The sequence below is a fragment of the Medicago sativa genome, chromosome 7, assembly GCF_051527215.1.
Source record: "Medicago sativa cultivar Bolivia chromosome 7, Bolivia_mono, whole genome shotgun sequence".
Lineage (NCBI taxonomy): Eukaryota > Viridiplantae > Streptophyta > Magnoliopsida > Fabales > Fabaceae > Medicago > Medicago sativa.
Window position 1 is genome coordinate 8,870,282 of NC_140755.1, and position 20,537 is coordinate 8,890,818.

At 32.6% G+C, this 20,537-nt stretch overlaps 1 protein-coding gene across 1 annotated transcript; it reads left to right on the plus strand.

Moving 5' to 3' along the window:
- Nucleotides 1-14,453: 14,453 nt before the first annotated feature.
- LOC146904026 (plant cysteine oxidase 2-like) lies at nt 14,454-18,866 on the plus strand. The gene is made up of 5 exons (XM_085722577.1): nt 14,454-14,993; nt 16,462-16,577; nt 16,943-17,087; nt 17,757-17,975; nt 18,545-18,866. Exons 1-5 carry the CDS (start codon nt 14,762-14,764, stop codon nt 18,667-18,669), a joined length of 837 nt encoding a protein of 278 aa, XP_085578703.1. The 5' UTR covers nt 14,454-14,761; the 3' UTR covers nt 18,670-18,866.
- Nucleotides 18,867-20,537: the final 1,671 nt, after the last annotated feature.

A 20,537-nucleotide genomic window follows, 5' to 3' on the forward strand; every position in this document is an offset into this window, starting at 1 on the left:
GAAAATCATGCAAGGTACTGATGTCTTGCATGATTCTCTCCTCAAAAGTTTTTCAAAAATCCAAGGGACTCAGGCATTTTTCAAGAAAACAAAATTTTTGGCCTGAGAAAGCAAGGAATTACCCCCTGTTTCACCAAAATCGCGGCACGCCTATATACATGGCGCGGCGCGATTTTGACTGTTTTGTGAAAAAAAATAGCCGTTGGAACTATCCGTTACTAGCCGTTACAAAATCTGCCCGTTATTGACCGTTGCAACGCAAAATCGCGCCGCGCCTTGCATTTTGGCGTGCCGCGATTTTGCCCAAACAGGCCTATAAATTCTTCACTGTTCATCATCATTTTCATTCCATTCTTCTTACCTTTCTCTACCAAAACTTCCCTAAACTTCCATTCACGAATTCTCTTCATCTTCATCTCAATTTTCACTTCCTAACCATCATCAAACCACAAATTCATCATCCATTCATCAACCTAAACCTCCACAATTCACCAATTTTCCAAAACTCCACAAATTTTCTATTCACCATCTTCCTTTCACTCACAAATGGCCTCAAACCAAAGAAACACCCGCTCCAAGAAAGCCACCAACCCCAAGCCATCCTCAAGCAAATCCAAACGTCCTCGTGCCGCATCCGAACCACCAGAAAACGCCATCCATTTCATCAATGACCTAGCCCAAGAGTTCCATCAATCTATGAAAAGTTTCGAAGTCATAGGGGAGAGGAAGTTTGATTTCACAAAACTAGTGAAATATCCTTTCTTTGAGTCTGAATTAAGAAGGAGGGGGTGGACGAGATTGAATGAAATGATCGACGAGGCAAACAACAAAACGGTGATCGTCGAATTCTTTGCAAATGCAAGGGTGTCCGATACACCCTTTCAATCTTTTGTTCGAGGGAAGTATATTGATTTCAGCCCGGATGCTCTCAACGCATGGCTGAATGTTCAAGCACCGGAGGAGTGTTGGGTAGAAAAACTGAGGAGGGAAAGATTTGCCATCACGGAGGATACATTTGATGAGATCATCACAACAATGTGTAGGCCTGGGTCGACTTGGAAAAAGTCCCGGATGCTTACTTATGCGGAGATGCTGCCGGTACCCAAGGCGTGGGTATCATATGTGGTCCAGACTCTTGAGAGTGCATCTTGCACTTCTGAAATTCCTCTCAAGAGGGTGCTTGCTGCCTATGCCATCATCAAGGGGCACCCTATAGATATTGGCCGCCTCTTGGCCAATAGTCTTCATGATCTAGCAACCGGGAACACCACACAGTTGGGACATGGAAGCTTAATTAATTGGTTGTGTGAGCAACAGTTGGTGCCGGCTTATGATAGTGATCTCAACACAAGCAATATGAAGCCGATCACCGACTCGGTCATGGATGGGTTTGTCAAGAAATATGAAGGCTACATCAAGGAGAGAGAGAGGGAAGCAGCAAGGCAACAACAAATGGAGCAAGGAGGGAGTAGTAGCCAAGGGGGTTATGCTCCTCTTCATCCAAAGCTTGAGGAATTCATGCATGTGCAAGCTAATTGGATGAATGAGACTTCGGACCAGCTGTGGGTGAACCGTCCTAGGTTCTCAGCTGCGTTTGCTGCGGAGGCTCAATTGCATATGGGTCCAATTAGTGGGTCTTATGAGAGGTTTGGAGGCTCCCGTGAGCGCATGGAGCAATATTTTACACATCAAGAAGAATATGGGCTGCGCATGAGGAGGGAAATCACTGATGATTTCAACAACACCGAGCAAGATCAAGGGGATGGCATCTTCGAAGGATTGAGGACACCGGGGGCTGGACACTCGGATGATGATCAAGACATGGGCTGATCTACTGATGGATTAGCATTTTCTGCTTTGTATTTTATTTTTCAGTCATTTATCTTTTGATGTATTTTCTTTTTTATCTTCTTTTTAATGTCGAAGTCCATTGAACTTATTTCCCTATTGTAATTGCTCCTGCACTTGTTTATTATTAATGAATTTGTTTTGTTTCATGTGACCTATTCCAGTTTAGTAACAGTTGTTTGATGAAACGGTATTCCAAAAGTTCTAAAGGAGGGGTGACTTGATTCAAAGGCGAAGTGTACGGCGTTGCTAGGTAGTCACATACTCCCAGAAATCTCAGCCATAAGGTTCATTGCCAAATCTTGTTTTTCAATTTACTTATATTTAGATTAGTTTTCCATGCAACTACATTTCTAGAACTTGCATTGTTTCTCTATTATTGATTGGTCTTTGTCAATTACACACTGAGGCAAAAGTGCTTGGTCCTGTGAGCCTTTTTGAAGCCTACCCTGTTTTAATTTGCTGAATTTATCCTTTCTTAACCAATTGTGAGCCGGTAGGATTAGAACTTTTTGTTCGATGACAAACTACATTACAAGCCTAGAGACTTTTTAGGACTTATCCCTTAATGAATTTCTGAGTTAAGGCATTGTAGAATGTTGCTAAAGATTAAGTTTGGGGTTGCTATTGGAATTTGCAACCAACTAAGTTTGGGGTGGGGGTACTAGAGAATAAGAGAACAAAAATGAAAGAAATATGAGATTGTCATGCAAAATATACACAAAAATGGTGTATCAAAAAAAAAAAAAGAAATTGAATGATGAAAAAGGGACAAAACATTTAAAATCCGAGTAACTTCAAACTCGATTGTCCCTAAATGTTAAAAATATTCTCTAGTACCTTTGCATTGATTGTTATTCCACAAGGTGAATGATTGAAGGATTGAATTTTGTGCTATAACTTCCGTAGGAATGCCTAACTCAAATTTTGTGTAGCCTACTTATCCAAATATATCCCACCTTTCACCTAAGCCCCGTTATAACCCTAAAGACCTCAAAAGTGTGTAATGATATTGACTTTGATTGATATTTAGAAACTTTTCAAGCGTATGGTAATATGTAGACCTGCATGTCGACTGGTAGAACCCTGTTTCAATTTGATGCGAGGAGTTGTGAATTGGTGGATGCGAACAAGTCAAACTAGCTCATCTTTAGCTAGAAGGAGAATGAACTTTTGGGTACTATCGTTTTGTCAGGTAACTGTTATTTTACTGTCGTTTGTCACTGTTGCAAGCAAATTCCTTGAGGACAAGGAATGGTTTAAGTTTGGGGTTGTGATGACATCCTGTCATTACGTAATATTAGGGACTTATTGTGACATTTTGATAGAGTTCTCATGCAATTTATACTGTTCTGGAGTGCAAAAAGCTTAAAATTTGAAGTCTGTTCGGAGGAAATCGCGGCACGCCATAATACAAGGCGCGGCGCGATTTTGATGGGTCAGGCCCATGACTTCTATAAATACTGCACTCAATCTGAAGAACAAGGGGGACGATTTTGGAGAGCAAAGTGCGATTTTGAGACATCGGAGACGGCTAGAAGGGCGATTTCTTCATCCTTTTACCAATTCATGTATGTTTTAATTATTTCATTGATTATGCTATTTGTAAACTCGATTATGAGTAGCTAAATCTCTTAGAGATTAGATCCGAGATGAATCTTTGTAACCCTAATTGACACATGTTGCTGTGAAACTCTATTTTGTTTATGAATTCAATTCTAGTTTATTCAATTCAATTGTTCTTAATGCTTTTTATATCTTGATCACATATAACTTGTTTTCGTGAGAATGAATGACCACTGACCATGGCTTTCAACTTAGACCTAATTGAATTGTTCTAATAAACAGGGTTAGTCTAGGAATAGATAATCGTTTGTTAGTGATAATAGGTTAACGTTCGGTAAAACCTTCAAGAATTATTAGACCACCTAAGGAATTAGGGGCTGTAGTTTAAGAAGAGGGTCCTAACTCAAGGGATTGATTAGGGCTAATTTGTTAATCATCGTAAACTAGAAGAGGGTTCATAACAAATAGGTGCAGTAGACCAATTAGGGGAACTTAGAGGATTCGACGGATCTGATCTCATCTTTCTCTCCTATTTTCTTAGTCAAATCTTTTCTGTTTCTTGATTTAATTAAAATCAAACCAAATCTACCGCTTAGTGGCAAAACAAAATAAATTTTATACATCCTAATTATATAACGAAATTGAATTATTGAAGTTAAAAACAGTCCTCGTGGGAACGATATTTTTACTACTTCGATAGTATTTGGTGCACTTGCCAGAGATCTATCAGTGGTTCCGATGTTTGATACAGATATGTTGTTGTTTATGTTTCAATTCTAGGAAGAAAAAAAAAGATAATACCAATGTTCTTTGGCATTCCAGTGTTTATGTTGAATGTTTAAGTTGTTAAATTTCTTATATGATCAAGGTACGTAATAATTCTCTCTTGAAAGCTTATTTAAAGCAAGATGCATATTCGTGTTCATTTGGAATTTATTAATGATTCAAATTTTTTGGTGAACAAAACTGATTTTGATTTTGTGAAAACAAGTGAGAATTTTGAAAAGAAGGGAATACAATAGTAGAATATTGAATATGAGAAATATTATTTTGTTTAATTGAGAAGGAAATATGGTGTTTTGAACAAGTAATGGTAGTCTCAACAAATTAAACCTAAAATCAAAGAACGTTAGTTGCATAGGAATAACTAACCAAACTAATTGCTATAGACATGTAAATTTGAAACCAACTTTTGATTGACTTTGTGAGCATATCAACTGTTTAACCATTTGTAGTACAATATTCAACCATTATCTTGGTCTAATTTATTTGATCCCTAAAGCAATGAAACATTGTATCAATACATGTTGATTTAGTTTCATCTTCAAATCTTCCGTCAACATTTTGTAACCAATTAACTGACAAGCAACTAAAGATACTGCCACATATACTAATTCATAACTTGAAAATACTATGGTCATGAGAAAAGAGCTCCTTACAGCTTAAACACACCTACTGTGCTCCTTCTACCAATCTGTCTACACACCACATCTAAATAGCCTATTAAATTGAGCTACTGATTTGCTTTTTCAGTTGGAAACAGAATATCATAGTGTAAAGTACTCTTTCTATATTCAAAATCCTCTTAGCATATAGAAAGTGAGTTTTGAGTGGATTACTCGTGAATCCCACTTATCCCTCTACTTGAATTGGGTCGTATCATTTACTAGAATTAATGATAAGAGAGCTTGGATTACTATTTATTTTTATTTTTTGTTGAGCTAAAATATTTTGAACTAATGCATAAATAATATGTTTATAAACTAAATGCAAATTGATCAAAATATGTGCCCAATATTATTTCAATTTGATGAATGTGCTTTATGAATAAGAATTCAATAATACATCTTTTTCTTGTATTAATAAGAATTCAATAATATGTGCTTTATTCATTTGAGAAGGAATGTCTTCTTTGTTGCAGAACAAGTAAATGCTTATTTTATTTTGCAAAGGTCTTATATATAGTTTTTGAAACAAAAAAAGGTCTTATATTTATAACTATGAATTTTTTTTCATAATTTAAAATAATGATAAAATATGACTAATGCAGCGCTACCATCAATTCTGCAAAACATTTGTCATCACACCCTTATCTTTCAAATATGGTGCAGAAATCACAACTTGAATAATTGTAGATCTACAAAAGTGTATTACGATGACATTTATTCCAGATAATATTTTAAAAATCAAGTTCTACAAAAGGCTATATACTGGAAATTGAGATTAAACTATTCCTTATTACATATTTTGCTATTTACAAAATATAAGTTTTACAAGGACAATGACTCATTCCAATCTAATCAAAACAAACCATAGCACCTTTCACGAAGTGCCAACAAATATGCAAGCATAACAAAAAGTGGTAAAAGGCTTAAAAAAAATTGAAGGAAAAAGGTTTAAGTTTTTATTTCTCATATTTGGAACACTTAGATTTTACAATTGAATATTTAAAATATGTATTCCTATATTTTTGTTTGAAAGATATATTTTCTCAGTTATTGTGCTTAATTATTTTTTTAGGGAAGTTATTGTGCTTAATTATATCAACAATATTACAAAATAATTATACTCACAATGCATAATAAAACACATAAATATACAAATAAAAATAAGCACATGCAATGTGTGGGTCACAATCTAATAGAAAATGATAATAGTGCAAACAAGGATTTTCTCTTCTACGTTTGTTATTATCCTCGGTGCTCTCTCCTACATATTCATTTGCACCCCATTGTTTATATTGCGGGTGGGCATGTATTTTTCATGTGCATAAAACAACAAATGTATATTGAAAGCGTTGGTGAGGCAAAGATGTGTTTTACTATGTGTTTTCTCTCTGTTTTTTCAGTTGTATGAGATATGTGTGAGAGACATGTGTAGTACTGGTTGGACATAAATAGAGAATGAAAAAGACTCTCAAACAATGAGATAACATGATCACAAGTTAAAATTAATTTTTTTCAATGAATATTTGTTAGTTATGCAAACCTTAAGATGTACTTTATGAACACATGTTAGTATGAACCTTTGTTTTTCATTATCTCATAACTTATTAGAATTTTTTAGTGTAAGTTTTTGATAATCTCAGTTGCATTTGAAAATATAAAATAGGTTAAATGAATTTTTCGTCCATAAAAGTATAGTAAATTTTGATATTAATCTTAAAAAATAAAATGGCATGTTTCATCCTCCCAAAAAAAAATCTTTTATTTTTGGTCATAGTGACATGTTTATACTTATATTAATGTCAAAGTTATTTATGCCCATTTAAGTTTAAGATGTGTCCAAGTTTTTGTTTTTTTTTTTAGGAAATGTGTCCAAGTTATTAAAATATACTATGTCGAACACATGTATGTCTATATAATGTTTAAAAGATGTCAATGATATGTCAAAATTATGTTCATTAGGAAGAAAAAATAAAACTAAAAAAAAAAAAAAACAATTAGAAAGACGAAAACATTGTGTTTCATTTTCTAGGAATGAAAATCAAAATTGACTATATTTTTATGTATGAAAAAAATTATATAACCCTTTAACATATACTCCCTTCGGTCCTTATTATAAGAAGAAAAAAAATTAAAAAAAAAAACCTTGATTCTTTTTTTTGGCTTTCGCACCGGTTTCCGACCCACCAAAGGTGGGCGACTAATCCGGCTCATGCGTAGAGCCATGCGCACTGGCCAAGCGTTGTTCCCCCTGGGAATCGAACCCGGTATTCCCTGGGTACGTCCTTGCAAGGAGCTCCTTGCCACTGGAGCCCAATCAACTTGGTTAAAAAAAAACCTTGATTCTATTTATAAGAAAATATCACAACTTTTAAGGTGTAGTTATTGTTTAAAATAATTTTCTACCCCTCATTTAATGTATGTTTTTTTTAAATATTAATGGATGTATTTAGTGTTTCTCAATTTTCTACAAGGGCATATATGTAAAAGTGTTTAAAAAGTTTTAATAGTTAAGAATTACATTGCTTTTGATGTTTTCTTTTTATAATAAGAACCGGAGGGAGTAATATATAATGACTATGAGTACTTTTGTATATACTAGAGGTATGAACCATGTTGTGCAGGGAGTATGATCTGTATCCTCCTCTCTAAAAAATTGTTGACAAGTTTTTTCTTTCGACCTTTATCTTTGTGGTAGGAATCCCACATCGAACAGATAAAAGAGCTTGATATGGTACTTAAGTCATGAGGCTCTCTGTAATGCCCTGGAATTTCATCCAAGACATTAATTAAAATTATTCATTTCTTTAGAAATTATGAGAATATATTTTGTTTTTCCAACTATTTGAAAAAGAAAACTAATAGAAACATAAACTATTAAAATAATTTGATAGAAAATTTCACTGTAATATTCATTATTTCCTAATAGAAGAAATAATAGAGTTCAAAAATATTTTATTTTAAAAGTTACAATTAAAAATTAATGAAAACTAGTCTTCTTTTTCATTGAAAAACCCAATTTGCCCCCATAAGCGTTTCATCACACATCAAGCTTCATAATTCATCTTTGGTACCTACAATATTATATTAATGTAAGGGTCAATTTCCTTATCCAAATTGGTTCATACTCAAAGCACAAGAACAATGCCACAAAGTAGATAGCATCAAAACTTCTCGATTAAAAGGAAATAAAATTAAAACCAAGTCATACATTGTAAGAAAATAAGATGCATGCTCTTAATTACTACATGATCTGGATATAAACAAGCCACAAAGGCTAACGAGCCACAAAGGCTAAACACGCCACAAGGCTATGCAAATGTCATGATAATGAAACAAGCCACAAAGGCTATGCATATGCCATGCCATGATGATTAATTTTCAAAAAAATATATAATCTAGCCACTTAGGCAAAAGCAAAATAGTACCCGGCCACTAGGGCTGGCAACGAACCGAACCAACTCGATAATAGTTTGGAACTCGATTCGACAATTAACTCGTTGAACGTGGTTCATGAACCAAATGAGCTGAACTTGAGCTGAAAATTAAGTTCGTTAAATAAATGAGCTGAACTTGATCTGTATATAGTTCGACTCGGTTGGTTCATGAGTTGGCTCGATTATATATATATATATATATATATATATATATATATATATATATATATATATATTGAAATTTTGTATATATTGAGTGGGTTATTATTTTGAATGAATGCTAAAATGTTGTAACATAGTACTCCCTTAGTTTAAGCTTATAAACTAACATCTTAGTCCCACATCGGTTATTTCAAAACAATAGAGAGGAAAGTTAGCTATAAAATCGGTTCCTGTGTATGCTTAACAAAAGCAGTGAAGCAAAGCAAACAGTATAATGAATTTTTTGCGGCTTCCAACGTTTGAAAGTTCAAGATTTTGAGGCACAATTACGATATTAATATTTAATATTTGTCTTTTAAAAAGTTATAAAGGTCAAAAAAAATATTATAAAAGATTTGTCTTTTTAAAGAAGTTATTCGAGCTAACGAACCTAACGAGTCGAACCGAGTTGTTCATGAATTTTAAACGAGCCGAACTCGAGCCATAAAAAAGGTTCGTATCGAACTCGAGTCGAGTTTCGAGCCGAACCAATTCTTATCGAGTCGAGTCGAGCTCAGATGAGTTCGACTCGACTCGACTCATTTCCAGCCCTACCGGCCACTAAGGCAACCACACAACTAAATCATAAACAAATTACATCTTTTTATTCTCAAACATCACAAGGCAAATAAAACATAATAGAAATCGATATCACCTTCTTATATATAAATTTCATAAATAAATCCAAATTTTAATAAATATATTTATCTTTTAATTATTATTATTATTTTTAGGGTGCTGCTAACCGGTGCCACGGGGCACTGGTTAAGGAGCAATAAATAAATTGATTCCCTCAATTAAAGTTAAAAATAAGTCAATTAATTTTTTTTGAGGGAATAAGTCAATTAATGAAAATAAGAAATAGTTGTATTTAATACTTGTAAAATTTCTTTTCCTTTACACGGTTATACAACACACTCGCCTCCTTTCCTTTGTTTTGTTTGTGATTTCAATTTCAGTAATTGTCCCATTATATCCCTGGTATCCTTCCATCATTTCTTAACAAAAATTTGTTTTCCTGTGAATTTTAAACAAGCCCATTTTTTTAATCATTTTTTTTCTTTGAAACCAATTCATGGATAGCCTATACACACACGTATGCATACCAATATAAAAGAAAGGGCAAATTCAAACCCTATTCAAACAGAAAAAATAGCGTACAATAATAATAAAAAAAGAGCTAAATATAGTACCTGTAAAAAATTGGTGTAGAGATATTTTACTTTATGAAATTGAGAAGCAAGATTAAATGGCTGAGTTAAGATGCGTGTGTATCATATGCAAGTCTTTTATAGCTGTGCCTTTTTAAAGAGCATTGAATACAACTTTTTTTTAATTTAATTACTTGACTTATTTTTCGTTTTAATTGAGGTAAAACAAGTGGGACATGCTAATTTAATGCTCCTTAACCAGTGCCCCGGGGCACTGGATAACATTACCTTTATTTTTATCTTCTTTCAAACGGCAAGAATTTCTACTACTATTTCGTAATAAGGTCCTAGCAATTAGTAAGAACGTATGGGGAAAAAGCCCTTACCTTGGGCGCCTTTACTTCCTAGCCGAAACTCAATCTATAACACACGAGGTAATTACAAGAAATAAAGATGAATATTTGACAAGGTGAGTTGTTAAAAACGGATTGATGGACTCAAAATTATTTTGGATGAGTTAGTTGGAGGTGGAGAATTTATGCATGAGATGGATGGGGCATGAAGCACGTAATGAAAGGAATGAATTTAAAGAGGAGTAGAGGGGCATGCTACAAATTCACCATAAAGGAAATAACCTCTCTTTATTTACAATAAAAAGACAATCAAATTAAATACCTTTGACCAAAGAATAATCATGAGGATTTAAAGACATTGAATTTGGAAAAGTAAAACGCTAAGGACCAAATAGAAATAAACAGTTAAAAGGAGAATTAATTTGTCAATTGCCACTAATTGGAAAACCTCCAACCGAATCAAAAACAAAAGCTGAAAGAAAACAAATCTTAATAGGGACTCCCTCCGTTTTAAAATACATATCTAATTTTTACAATGTGCACTATTCACTTGACTTACTTTGACCATACTTTTTTACTAATGTATAAATACAAATATTAACATGTAAGATGTTGTTTGATTTGTCTCGACAAATATTTTCAAAATATTAAATTTTTATAATTTTTTACTTTAGATAATGAAAGATATTAACGGTCAAAATTATGCATTGACATATGTGAAGTGATTGACTTTGACATGTATTTTGAAACGGAGGGAGTTTATTACCTTTGACAACTAGAACCATGACAATAAAAATGACATTTAACTTATGCAATACCTCTAATTGGGAAAGTAGGATAATGGTGTGTGAATCAAATTGATGCATATAAATCTAAAGACTATCAGCACAACATACATTTGGTTTTATTTTACTATAACAATTATATGATCTCATTTAATCATTATTATAAAAGGTTTAATTCAACAACTTACTACTTCTCATTCTTGCTAGAAATGGTTACATGTATTATGAGAATTGTCTTGCCAAATTCAATGTATATAAATGCCATGAATGATGCACGTTAAGCTAAAGAGAAAATCATGCAGAGCTAAAAGAAGAATAAAATGGGTCAATCATCAATTAATTCGGTGCAGCATAAAATAGGTTGATATATAAATAAAAATAAAGAAAATCACTAAAAGAATACACATATATTTTATAAAATATCGGGGCGTTACACTCTCCCACCTAATGGACTAATCTTTTGGATTGAGCTCTCCTCGTGAACTTAAGTCCTAACACTCAGCAGGAAAAGACTAAATGTTCGCGACTTTGAAATAATGTCCTCACCCAAATTTTCATTTAAAGTTGAAAAATTATATTCATAAATGATGGGAAATAATATAAAATAAGGAAATAGTGTTTACATTGTTGACTTAGATGGATGACCTTTTACTTACTAAGTGTAACTTGTGTTCAAAATTATATTCTTACACGTGTCAATCAGCGCTCTGAATTCTAAAGCCGTTTTAAAAAGATTAACGAACGAAGATCAAACTTGTCTTTAGAAAGGCAAACAAGTTTGCACATGTGATCACACCACTTCTACCGTTATTAACATCCCAAACTTCTCTCATTTAATGGTTGATTAATGACGTTTTAAAGGCTTGACATCCTATTTAATTTTGTTGCAGTGTTTTTATTTTCCATTGAATGAGTAAAATACGAAGTAAGCTAAGACCATTTGCAATGGTCTGTTGAAAGTGAGATTCAACAGCAAAAAATGCTCCAATGGTTTGTTGAGAGTCTGTTGAATGGTGAGTTGGATGAGAGAGGAGATGAAAGCATTAAACGTTGTTGAAACTTGCCAAAAGTGCCACGTGTCGCTACTTTATTCGCTGAAACTTGGAGAGTGTATCACACGAACAGACAACACGCGTGAGGAGCAAATGACGGAGAGAGAAAACGAAATTTTGAAAAGATAAGGCACACATGCTGCTTTTTTATTGGTTGTCCGGATTTTTATTTTTTTAATATTTGAACCTCAATTATTTCGTCGTAAATTAATTTTAAAAAAATAAAAATACCAAAATTCATGATTTGTTTTCCTCTATAAATAGAGACTTGGTTCATTTGATTTGGACACAGAAAAAAACCAAGTTTTTCACTATCTTCATCTTATTATTATCTTGGCAAATGTTAACTTGTGCCCTAAGGGCACATGTTAAGGAACTCATTAAAGAAATATACGCATCAAAAGTCGTGTAGTCAACTTCTAGAAAGTTAAAATATCATGTTTTCCAATGCAATGTTTCTTTTTTTGGATTCCTTAACATGTGCCCTAAGGGCACAAGTTAACATGACCCTATTATCTTTCTTTTAGCAAACTAAGTGAAGTTTTAATCCTATTTTTAGTGAATTATTTTGTTTTTCCAAAAATACTAAAAAATAAATAGTTAATTGTATTATTTTAATTTAATTATAATCAATAATTATAATTTTATGTAATTATAAAAACAAAAATTAAATAAGAATGAGAAATAAATAAAAAGTGGTGGGGTAGGGTGTTGAATGAAAAATCATTGGAGATATGAAAGTTGAATGAGTGTTGAATTAAGAGAGAGAAAATGATGTGGAGTTTTGGGAATTGAAAAAGTGGGTGTTGAAGGGGGTTAACCATTGTACATGGTCTAAGGAACAAGACAACATGTATTATACCCTAAAATATCAAATTAAGGCACTGCTTCAAGGAATCCGAAGAAAAAAAAAATCAAAGACAATAGAAATATTATCATAATTATAAACTATTCTTTTTGAACTATGTATAGGGGGTGTAACAGTTCAGTTTGGATCCATTTTCTATAAAAAAAAAAAAAAAAAAAGTCTGAATTGATGAAATTGTTTGGTTAGGTTTTCACTCTTTTTTAAAAAAGGAATAAAACCAAACTCATCTGATTGGTTCGGTTTGGATTGGTTTAGTTGATCTGTTTATTTGAAAATACAATTATAAAATTCATATTCTCACAAATTTGTATTTCATGCATAAAATATTCTTTGAAACTTTGTATTTCATATTTTGTTTTTTCATGTTCTCTATTTTCCAAACAAATTTTAATAACTAACTTTACTCAATATTTTAAAGACATATAAAAAGATACATTTTCCAAATTTGAAGGCATAAACATGATAAAATTAACTAACAGATGAACGACCTCAACAGTGATGATGAACGTTGGGTTAAGTTATATGTGTGGTTGACGGCCAAGGTTTCTTTTTTAGTAGAAATGAAATTGAGTCTGAGTGATTAGATGAGATGATTATGGAAGAAAGTGAATGAATTAAGTAGTATTTTATGTTGGGCTTTAATTCCAAGTCTAAGCATAAGTGTCCGCGATGAAGTTAATACTACTTAATTCGATTAAAGTCTAAGCATAAGTGTCCGAGAATCGAACCAAACAAAGTCGATTTAGATTGGTTCGGATCGGTTTAGAATTGAACCAGTCTAGGTCGGATACATTTTCGATTAAAGTTCAAAATTTATATTCATAAATGATGGGAAATAATTTGTAATAAGGAAAATAGTGTTTACATCGTTACTTAGATGGATGACCTTTTACTTACTAAGTGTAACTTGTGTTCAAAATTAAATTCTTACATGTGTTAACTTGCGCCCTGAATTCTAAAGTCGTTTTAAAAAGATTAACGAACGAAGATCAAACTTGTCTTTAAAAAAGCAAACGAGTTTGCACATGTGATCACACCACTTCTACCATTATTTACATCCCAAACTTTTTAATCGCTGATTTATGACGTTTTAAATGTCTTGACATCCTATTTAATTTTGTTGCAGTTTTTTCCCATTGAAAATGTCTTGACATCCTATTTAATTTTGTTGTAGTATTTTTTTCCCATTGAATGAGTAAAATACGAAGTAAGATAAGGAACACCACAAGGTGTATTATATCCTAAAATATCAAATTAAGGCACAACTTCAAGGAATTGGAAAAGAAAAATTCAAAGACAATAGAGCTAATATCATAATCCTAAAGTATTCTTTTTGAACAAGGTGTATAATTCATTTTATCATAAACTCTCATTTATATTGATATAATTCTCTCCAACCTATTTTCAAAACAAAATTTGTCAAAACTTTTATTATAGTTGCATGTCGATCTAATCAAACTTTTTTTTTATAATATTATAAAATAAAGTCAAGAAAAAAGTAGGAATTAGTTTTTTTAAGGAAAAAAAAGTAGGAATTATTATATTCTAGAAAAAGTAGAAAATAAATGGAAATAAAAAGTAGGAATAAAACATCCTAATAGAAAGTATTATCCGCTGTTTCAAGCAGCCCACTGAAATCCTAAACATGGCCCCTGGTTTTTAGTTTCACTTCCCTAAACCACCTCTCTCTCTCTCTCTCTCTCTCTCTCTCTCTTATATTTGTCTTTCTTTCTGTCTTTCATCTTTTGTTGTCTTTCACTTCTCTACAATGTTCCATTTACCTCTTCAAAAACCTCTTTGAATCTCTTTCTTATCCATTTCCCCTGTTTTCCTCTGTTTTACTCTGTTTTCTGTTTCATTCAATCTTTTTCACCGTTTTCTTACACACCCTTTTCTCAAAATTCAACTCTCAACACTCTTGATTCATATCTAAAACCATTCCTCTACAAAAATCCACTCTTTGATTCGTTTTTCTTATCTGGTTCTATTTTTTGCTCTGTTTTTACACTCTGTTTTTTCCTCTGTTTTTACTCTGTTTTTTATTGCTCTGTTTCAATGGGAATTGAGAGAAATATGGTTGAAAGAAAAGGGAGAGAACTATGTGAATTGCTTGATCAGACAAATACCAATAACATGAAACCAAGGAAGATCCGGCGACATCTTCGTCGCAGAACGGAGATGACGCCGGTTCAGAAACTGTTTCTTGCTTGTAAGCATGTTTTTGCTAATGCTGCTCATGGAATTGTTCCTTCTTCTCAACACATTGAGATGCTTCGTTCTGTTTTAGGTATAATTTTTTTTTTTTATGGTTTTCATATTTTAGTTGAAAATTTGGACTAGTAATGAAGGATTATGCAATGATTTTTATGTGAATTTTGTTGAGTTCTCCTTTATTATTTTTAATAGTGATGGTTTATTATTATATTTTTCATGGGACTTTGTATTCTAAGAAGGACCAAGATAGATACATATCTGATTTGTGTCGTTTCTTATTTTAATTATTTAATTTAATTAATATTTTAGGGCAAGAGTGTGATGATGTGATGCAAATAAGTGAATTTTTAATTTTTTAACAAAGAATTTTTTTTATTTTATTTTTATTTTTTATATTTTGGTACAAAGAAAAAAGTGAATTTTAATTCAGCATAAAATTGGTTTTATATTAACAATGTCCTTTAAACTCATTTATCCATTATGAGTGCACATCATCACAATGTTGTTTTAAATTGATACAAATAATTGATTTATATTAAAAATGTCCTTTAAACTCATTTATTTTTTTATTTTATTTTTATTTTTATTTTTGTGGAAAAACTCATTTATCTATAATAAGGTGTTGAGAGCACATCAAATTATGAGTGCTTCTTACCATGTGTACTTGTTTTTCTGACCATTAAATGATGTCAACACTATATAGCATTGTCAATTTAATCACTGCATCTCAAGTGTGTACAACTAGAGCTACTTTTCCATGCCACCACTACTAAAAAAAACCCTAATTTTAGCAGTGTACTTTAGACAGTACAAATTGTTAGAGTTGGAGATGTACTTCTGAATGACTCAATAGTTATTTTTTTAAAATGTGTATATCTAAACTAAAGTCATGGTAGGGTGAGAGATTTTTTTCCATCTATGGCACTTTTGCTTCTCTGTGTTCTCCTTGTGTCACATTGTCATTGGACCGCTTGATTTGGTTGTATTTATTTATGCACCTAACTATATGTCCTTTGGAGATAATGTGCCACATGTAGTTGGTTCATAAATGCTTGAAGACATTGTTGTTTAACTATGAAATAGTCAACCTTTAGGCTTGATAGTAGCAAGTTGTAGGTTTATGGTAAGATAAATTTGATGTTTGTAGGAAATCAATTAATTGGTCACTATTTGCAGAAAGATTTTCATAAATTTTTTCTCTAGTGATTTTAGTGTATAAATTCTAATTAATGTCATCAATTTGATAAATATATGCCCTTATTTCACATTCTTTATATACTCTAAAACTATAGCAATACTGGGGCTAGGGTTCGAACCCTGGATACCCCACTTATCCACATTTAAAATGTGTGAAATCTAGCCACCAGACTACTTGACAAAAAAAAAAATCTTTTTTCTTTTGAGAAATGAAGAGGATCATTGCTCCTCTTTACGACTCCAAGAATTATTTGATCAATAATTAATTTCAATTTTTCATTTATATTCCTTAATTTTATAAGCCATGATAGTTAAGATTTTGACTGTTGCTTCTGTTTGTGCAGCTGGAATCAAGCCAGAAGACCTTGGCTTGAAACCTGACATGCCATATTTCAGCAGTGTCAATGGTGGAACTCCAAAAATTACTTACCTTCACATTTATGAGTGCGAAAAATTCTCGGTAACTCCCGTTTACTTTTAAAAATATCTTCGGTTTTCATTTATGTTTATTTTCAATTGCGAACGAAGAGATAGAAGAATTTGTTTGTATGCAGTGAATAATTGTGATAGTTTTTTGGCATTATCGAAGTTCCTAAAAATGCTAGATTTGTTTATTAGTTGATCCGAAAATGAATTGACAAAGTAAATGATTGTCACCTAAACTGCTTTCAAATTATCTTTACAATTGGCTTAAGTTTATCTAATAACATACTAATCTAATAAATTAGTTTATAGATGCATTTACTTGAACGATATGTAACATGCTTATAAAGTGACTAAATCATTTATTTATTTAATTTATTTATATATTTTGATGTGTTGCAGATGGGAATATTTTGCTTGCCACCTTCTGGAGTAATTCCTCTTCACAATCACCCGGGAATGACGGTTTTTAGCAAGCTTCTCTTTGGAACCATGCACATCAAATCTTATGATTGGGCCGGTGACTTGCCTGCTGATGTCTCACAAAGTGAGTATTTTCTTATGTCGATGAAACTACATATTCCCTTCTAGAAGATATTAAAAGGATTTTATTATTTTAACATACTTGAAGGTTTCCGATTTTTCTGTTTCGTGTCGGTAATCATGTTGCAAGACAAAGATTAAAATTGAGTGACATGGTGAGTGAAACACTGATATGACAAGTGAGTTGCCGATGTGGCATTTCTCAGTTGAAAGAATACTCATGCATGTATTATCCATGTCATCAAATTAATCAATGGATTAAAAATTTGAGCATGTTTTTTTTTTAAAAAAAAATAATTTGATGATATGAATAATACACATTTTTAATCTAATTGGTTAGTATCACATCAACAACTCACCAACATCTCACTTGCGATATCACCTGATTTTAGTTCCAATTTTCCATATGGAAAAGATGTCTGACATTTATAAATTTGGGGAATCAGAATCACAAATTTAAAAATAGCGAGAATAGAATTTTGAATAAAGTAAAATACTTGGACCAAAAGTGTATTTAAGTCATATTTATCACGTGCTTTTATTTGGCGACTTATATTAGTCATTTCTTCCTATGCATTGTAATATTGTAAAGGACAGTGGACAACTTCATTTTGTGAAAATTGGCAGAACTAGTAAATATAGAAAATTAATTTGCATGTTGAAATCGTGCCAGCCCAGATTCCGGAGAAAAGATTGGCGAAAATCAAGGTTGATGCTGATTTTACCGCCCCTTGCAATCCTTCCATCCTTTATCCTGATGATGGTGGCAACATGCATTGCTTCACAGCAGTGACAGCTTGTGCAGTTCTAGATGTTCTTGGTCCTCCATACTCTGATCCTGATGGAAGGCATTGTGCATACTACCGAAGTTTCCCGTCTTCCAACTTTCCAGGTACATATTTACCTAGTCTTAATGAACGGATAAGATTTTATATATCATTTCCATGGTTAAAACCATATGTGTACGATCATGTCACACAATAATACGCCTTTTACACGATGGCATAGTTAACATTTATAGTAAAATGAATTGAACTGGCTGCATCATCTCCGACCAAACTTCGACTCTTGTATTAATCAAATAGTTGAAGTTTGGTTGGAGGATTCAGCGTGGTACATCTATTAAAAATGTGTCAATCTATGAAGCACTGACACAGACACTCACCCGTCGACACCAATAATAATATGATAAAGTAAAATTATTGAAAGAAATCACATCTATGCGTGTCATGTTGGTGTCATACACGTGTTGGACATCAATCATGCCTTTAATATGAAGTGTTTGAGAGGTATCAATATTCGGTACACCATATATTATGATGTATCCTAAATGCTACCTTTGCATTATTCTACTTTTCAAATAGCATAAAACATTCTTCAAAAAAAAAAAAAAAACATAAATCATTATTTAGGGCCATCCCTCTAACCTAAAATGCAATGAATCTTTTTTTGAAATTTCAGTTGAAGGAATATCCATACCGGAAGAAGAAAAGAAAGACTATGAATGGCTTCAAGAAAGAGAAAAACCAGAGAGTTTACAAGTAATAGTGAAAATGTACAGCAGCTCAAAGACTATGGAGAATTAATCTTGTCTTGTCATTATTCTTCATGTGTTTGTTTAGAGAAATTTGTTTGTCTTATTGTTCTAGCAATTGCCTCTTAGATAGTGTTTTTGGTTTTCATCTCCTTTGGTGCTGTTTCAGTTATTATGTACATACCAAAAACTGGAAAGGGCAAATTTTGCACTTGAACATTGAATAAAAAAAAATTATCTGCAAGGTAATGAGATAGTTTCATGAATCTTGAAAAAAAGGGGTTGTATAATAAATCTTGTGAGTGTAACCACTTAGATTCCCGGGTAAAGATCCTCTCCATTTTGTATAATAAATGGAGTATGCAATTTGGAGGGAGATAGACACATAAAATAGATAGTGGGTCCCACTATTAAGTGGGTCCCACCATCATTAATTACTTTTTAGTTTTTCGAGATTTTTTTGTGTCTATATCTCTTCAAATGGATGAAATGAAGAGAATACCAAATGGAGAGGATCTTAACTCAACTTAATGTGGTAAATGCTATTTTATCTCGAACCAAACGATTAAGGGATTCAGGGTCACCCTGCTTCTATGTTCCCGACATACCTACCTTTGGGAATGACACAACCTTTGATGAGTTTAGATCATGATACCTTCATCTAAGGTGTATCATAGAAATCGTGGTTGAGTCAAACACAACCACATAAAAGTAAAACCAGCTTGTGGGGTGAGGATTGCTCCCGCTTATTATTAACACATTGTTAGACTATCTCTTATCTGATGTGAGATTCTTTAACACACACCCCTCATGTCCAGGACTGGATATCTGGAGCGTGGACATAAATGGTGGGTGATCCGATTACGGAACCTGACAGCAGGTGGTCCAACGGATCTTGGAGGATGCTTTGATACCATCTTAGAAATTGTAGTTGAGCCTGATACTATCCTACAAATTCGACTTGTGAGGTGATGATTACCTCCACTTATAAACATATTGTCAGAACATCTCTTATCCGATATGAGACTCTTTAATAGTGTAAAATCAACTTGCATTTATCCAAAAATAGCCATCTCAGCACGATTGATCGACATGATAGGATCCCAATCAATTGAAGTGTTGATTGCTTCACCAAACGATTCATTTAGTGGTTCGTCTAATATTAGCAAAATCTTCAACTAGCTTTGAATTGTTAAGGTCAAGCTCTTTGCCATCAAATCTTACATGAAATTAATACTTCAACCATCAGTGTTTTTTAATCAAATACTCTACTCCATCCTTTTATCATTCAAAGTATCATAATAAGATATATTTATGTGCTTTTGAATCAAACTTCCCAAGACAATCTTTAGTGTTTAAAATATAATAAATAAATTGAAATTGATGAAAGCAAAAAATGTTTGGTTTTCTTCCTTTCCATAGCTTCTACCCAAAAGTGTTCAGCAAATACTTATTTAATGAATCATATGCGAGCCAGTTCTTGGAGATATCAAATCTTTCTTTCTACAATTCCATTTTCATTTTCATTTTCATAATAAGATATAGTATGTGACACATCCTTGTGTCCTGGGAATTTAACCCATGCACATCTACAATAGTCGTTAACAAGACAAGTTAAGTCGATGTGTAAAAGTTGAAGTGCTGCTATAAACGTGGAAACAACGATTGGCTACCGATTGTTGGTATCATTGTTGATAGTCCTTATATGGGAGCAAAAAGACCTGCGGATTAGTGATTATTTCATGTTTGAGATTTTGATGAACAACTTAAGATTGATTATGATCCAAAGATATAGGGAGAGAGCTGGAGTTGTTGTTTGTGAAGAGTTTATGAGTAGTGATTATTTCATTTATGTAAGAATGCTTCTTGATTTCAAACTCTTGCTTTGATCATTCATTTTCTCTTTTATTTATAGATGTT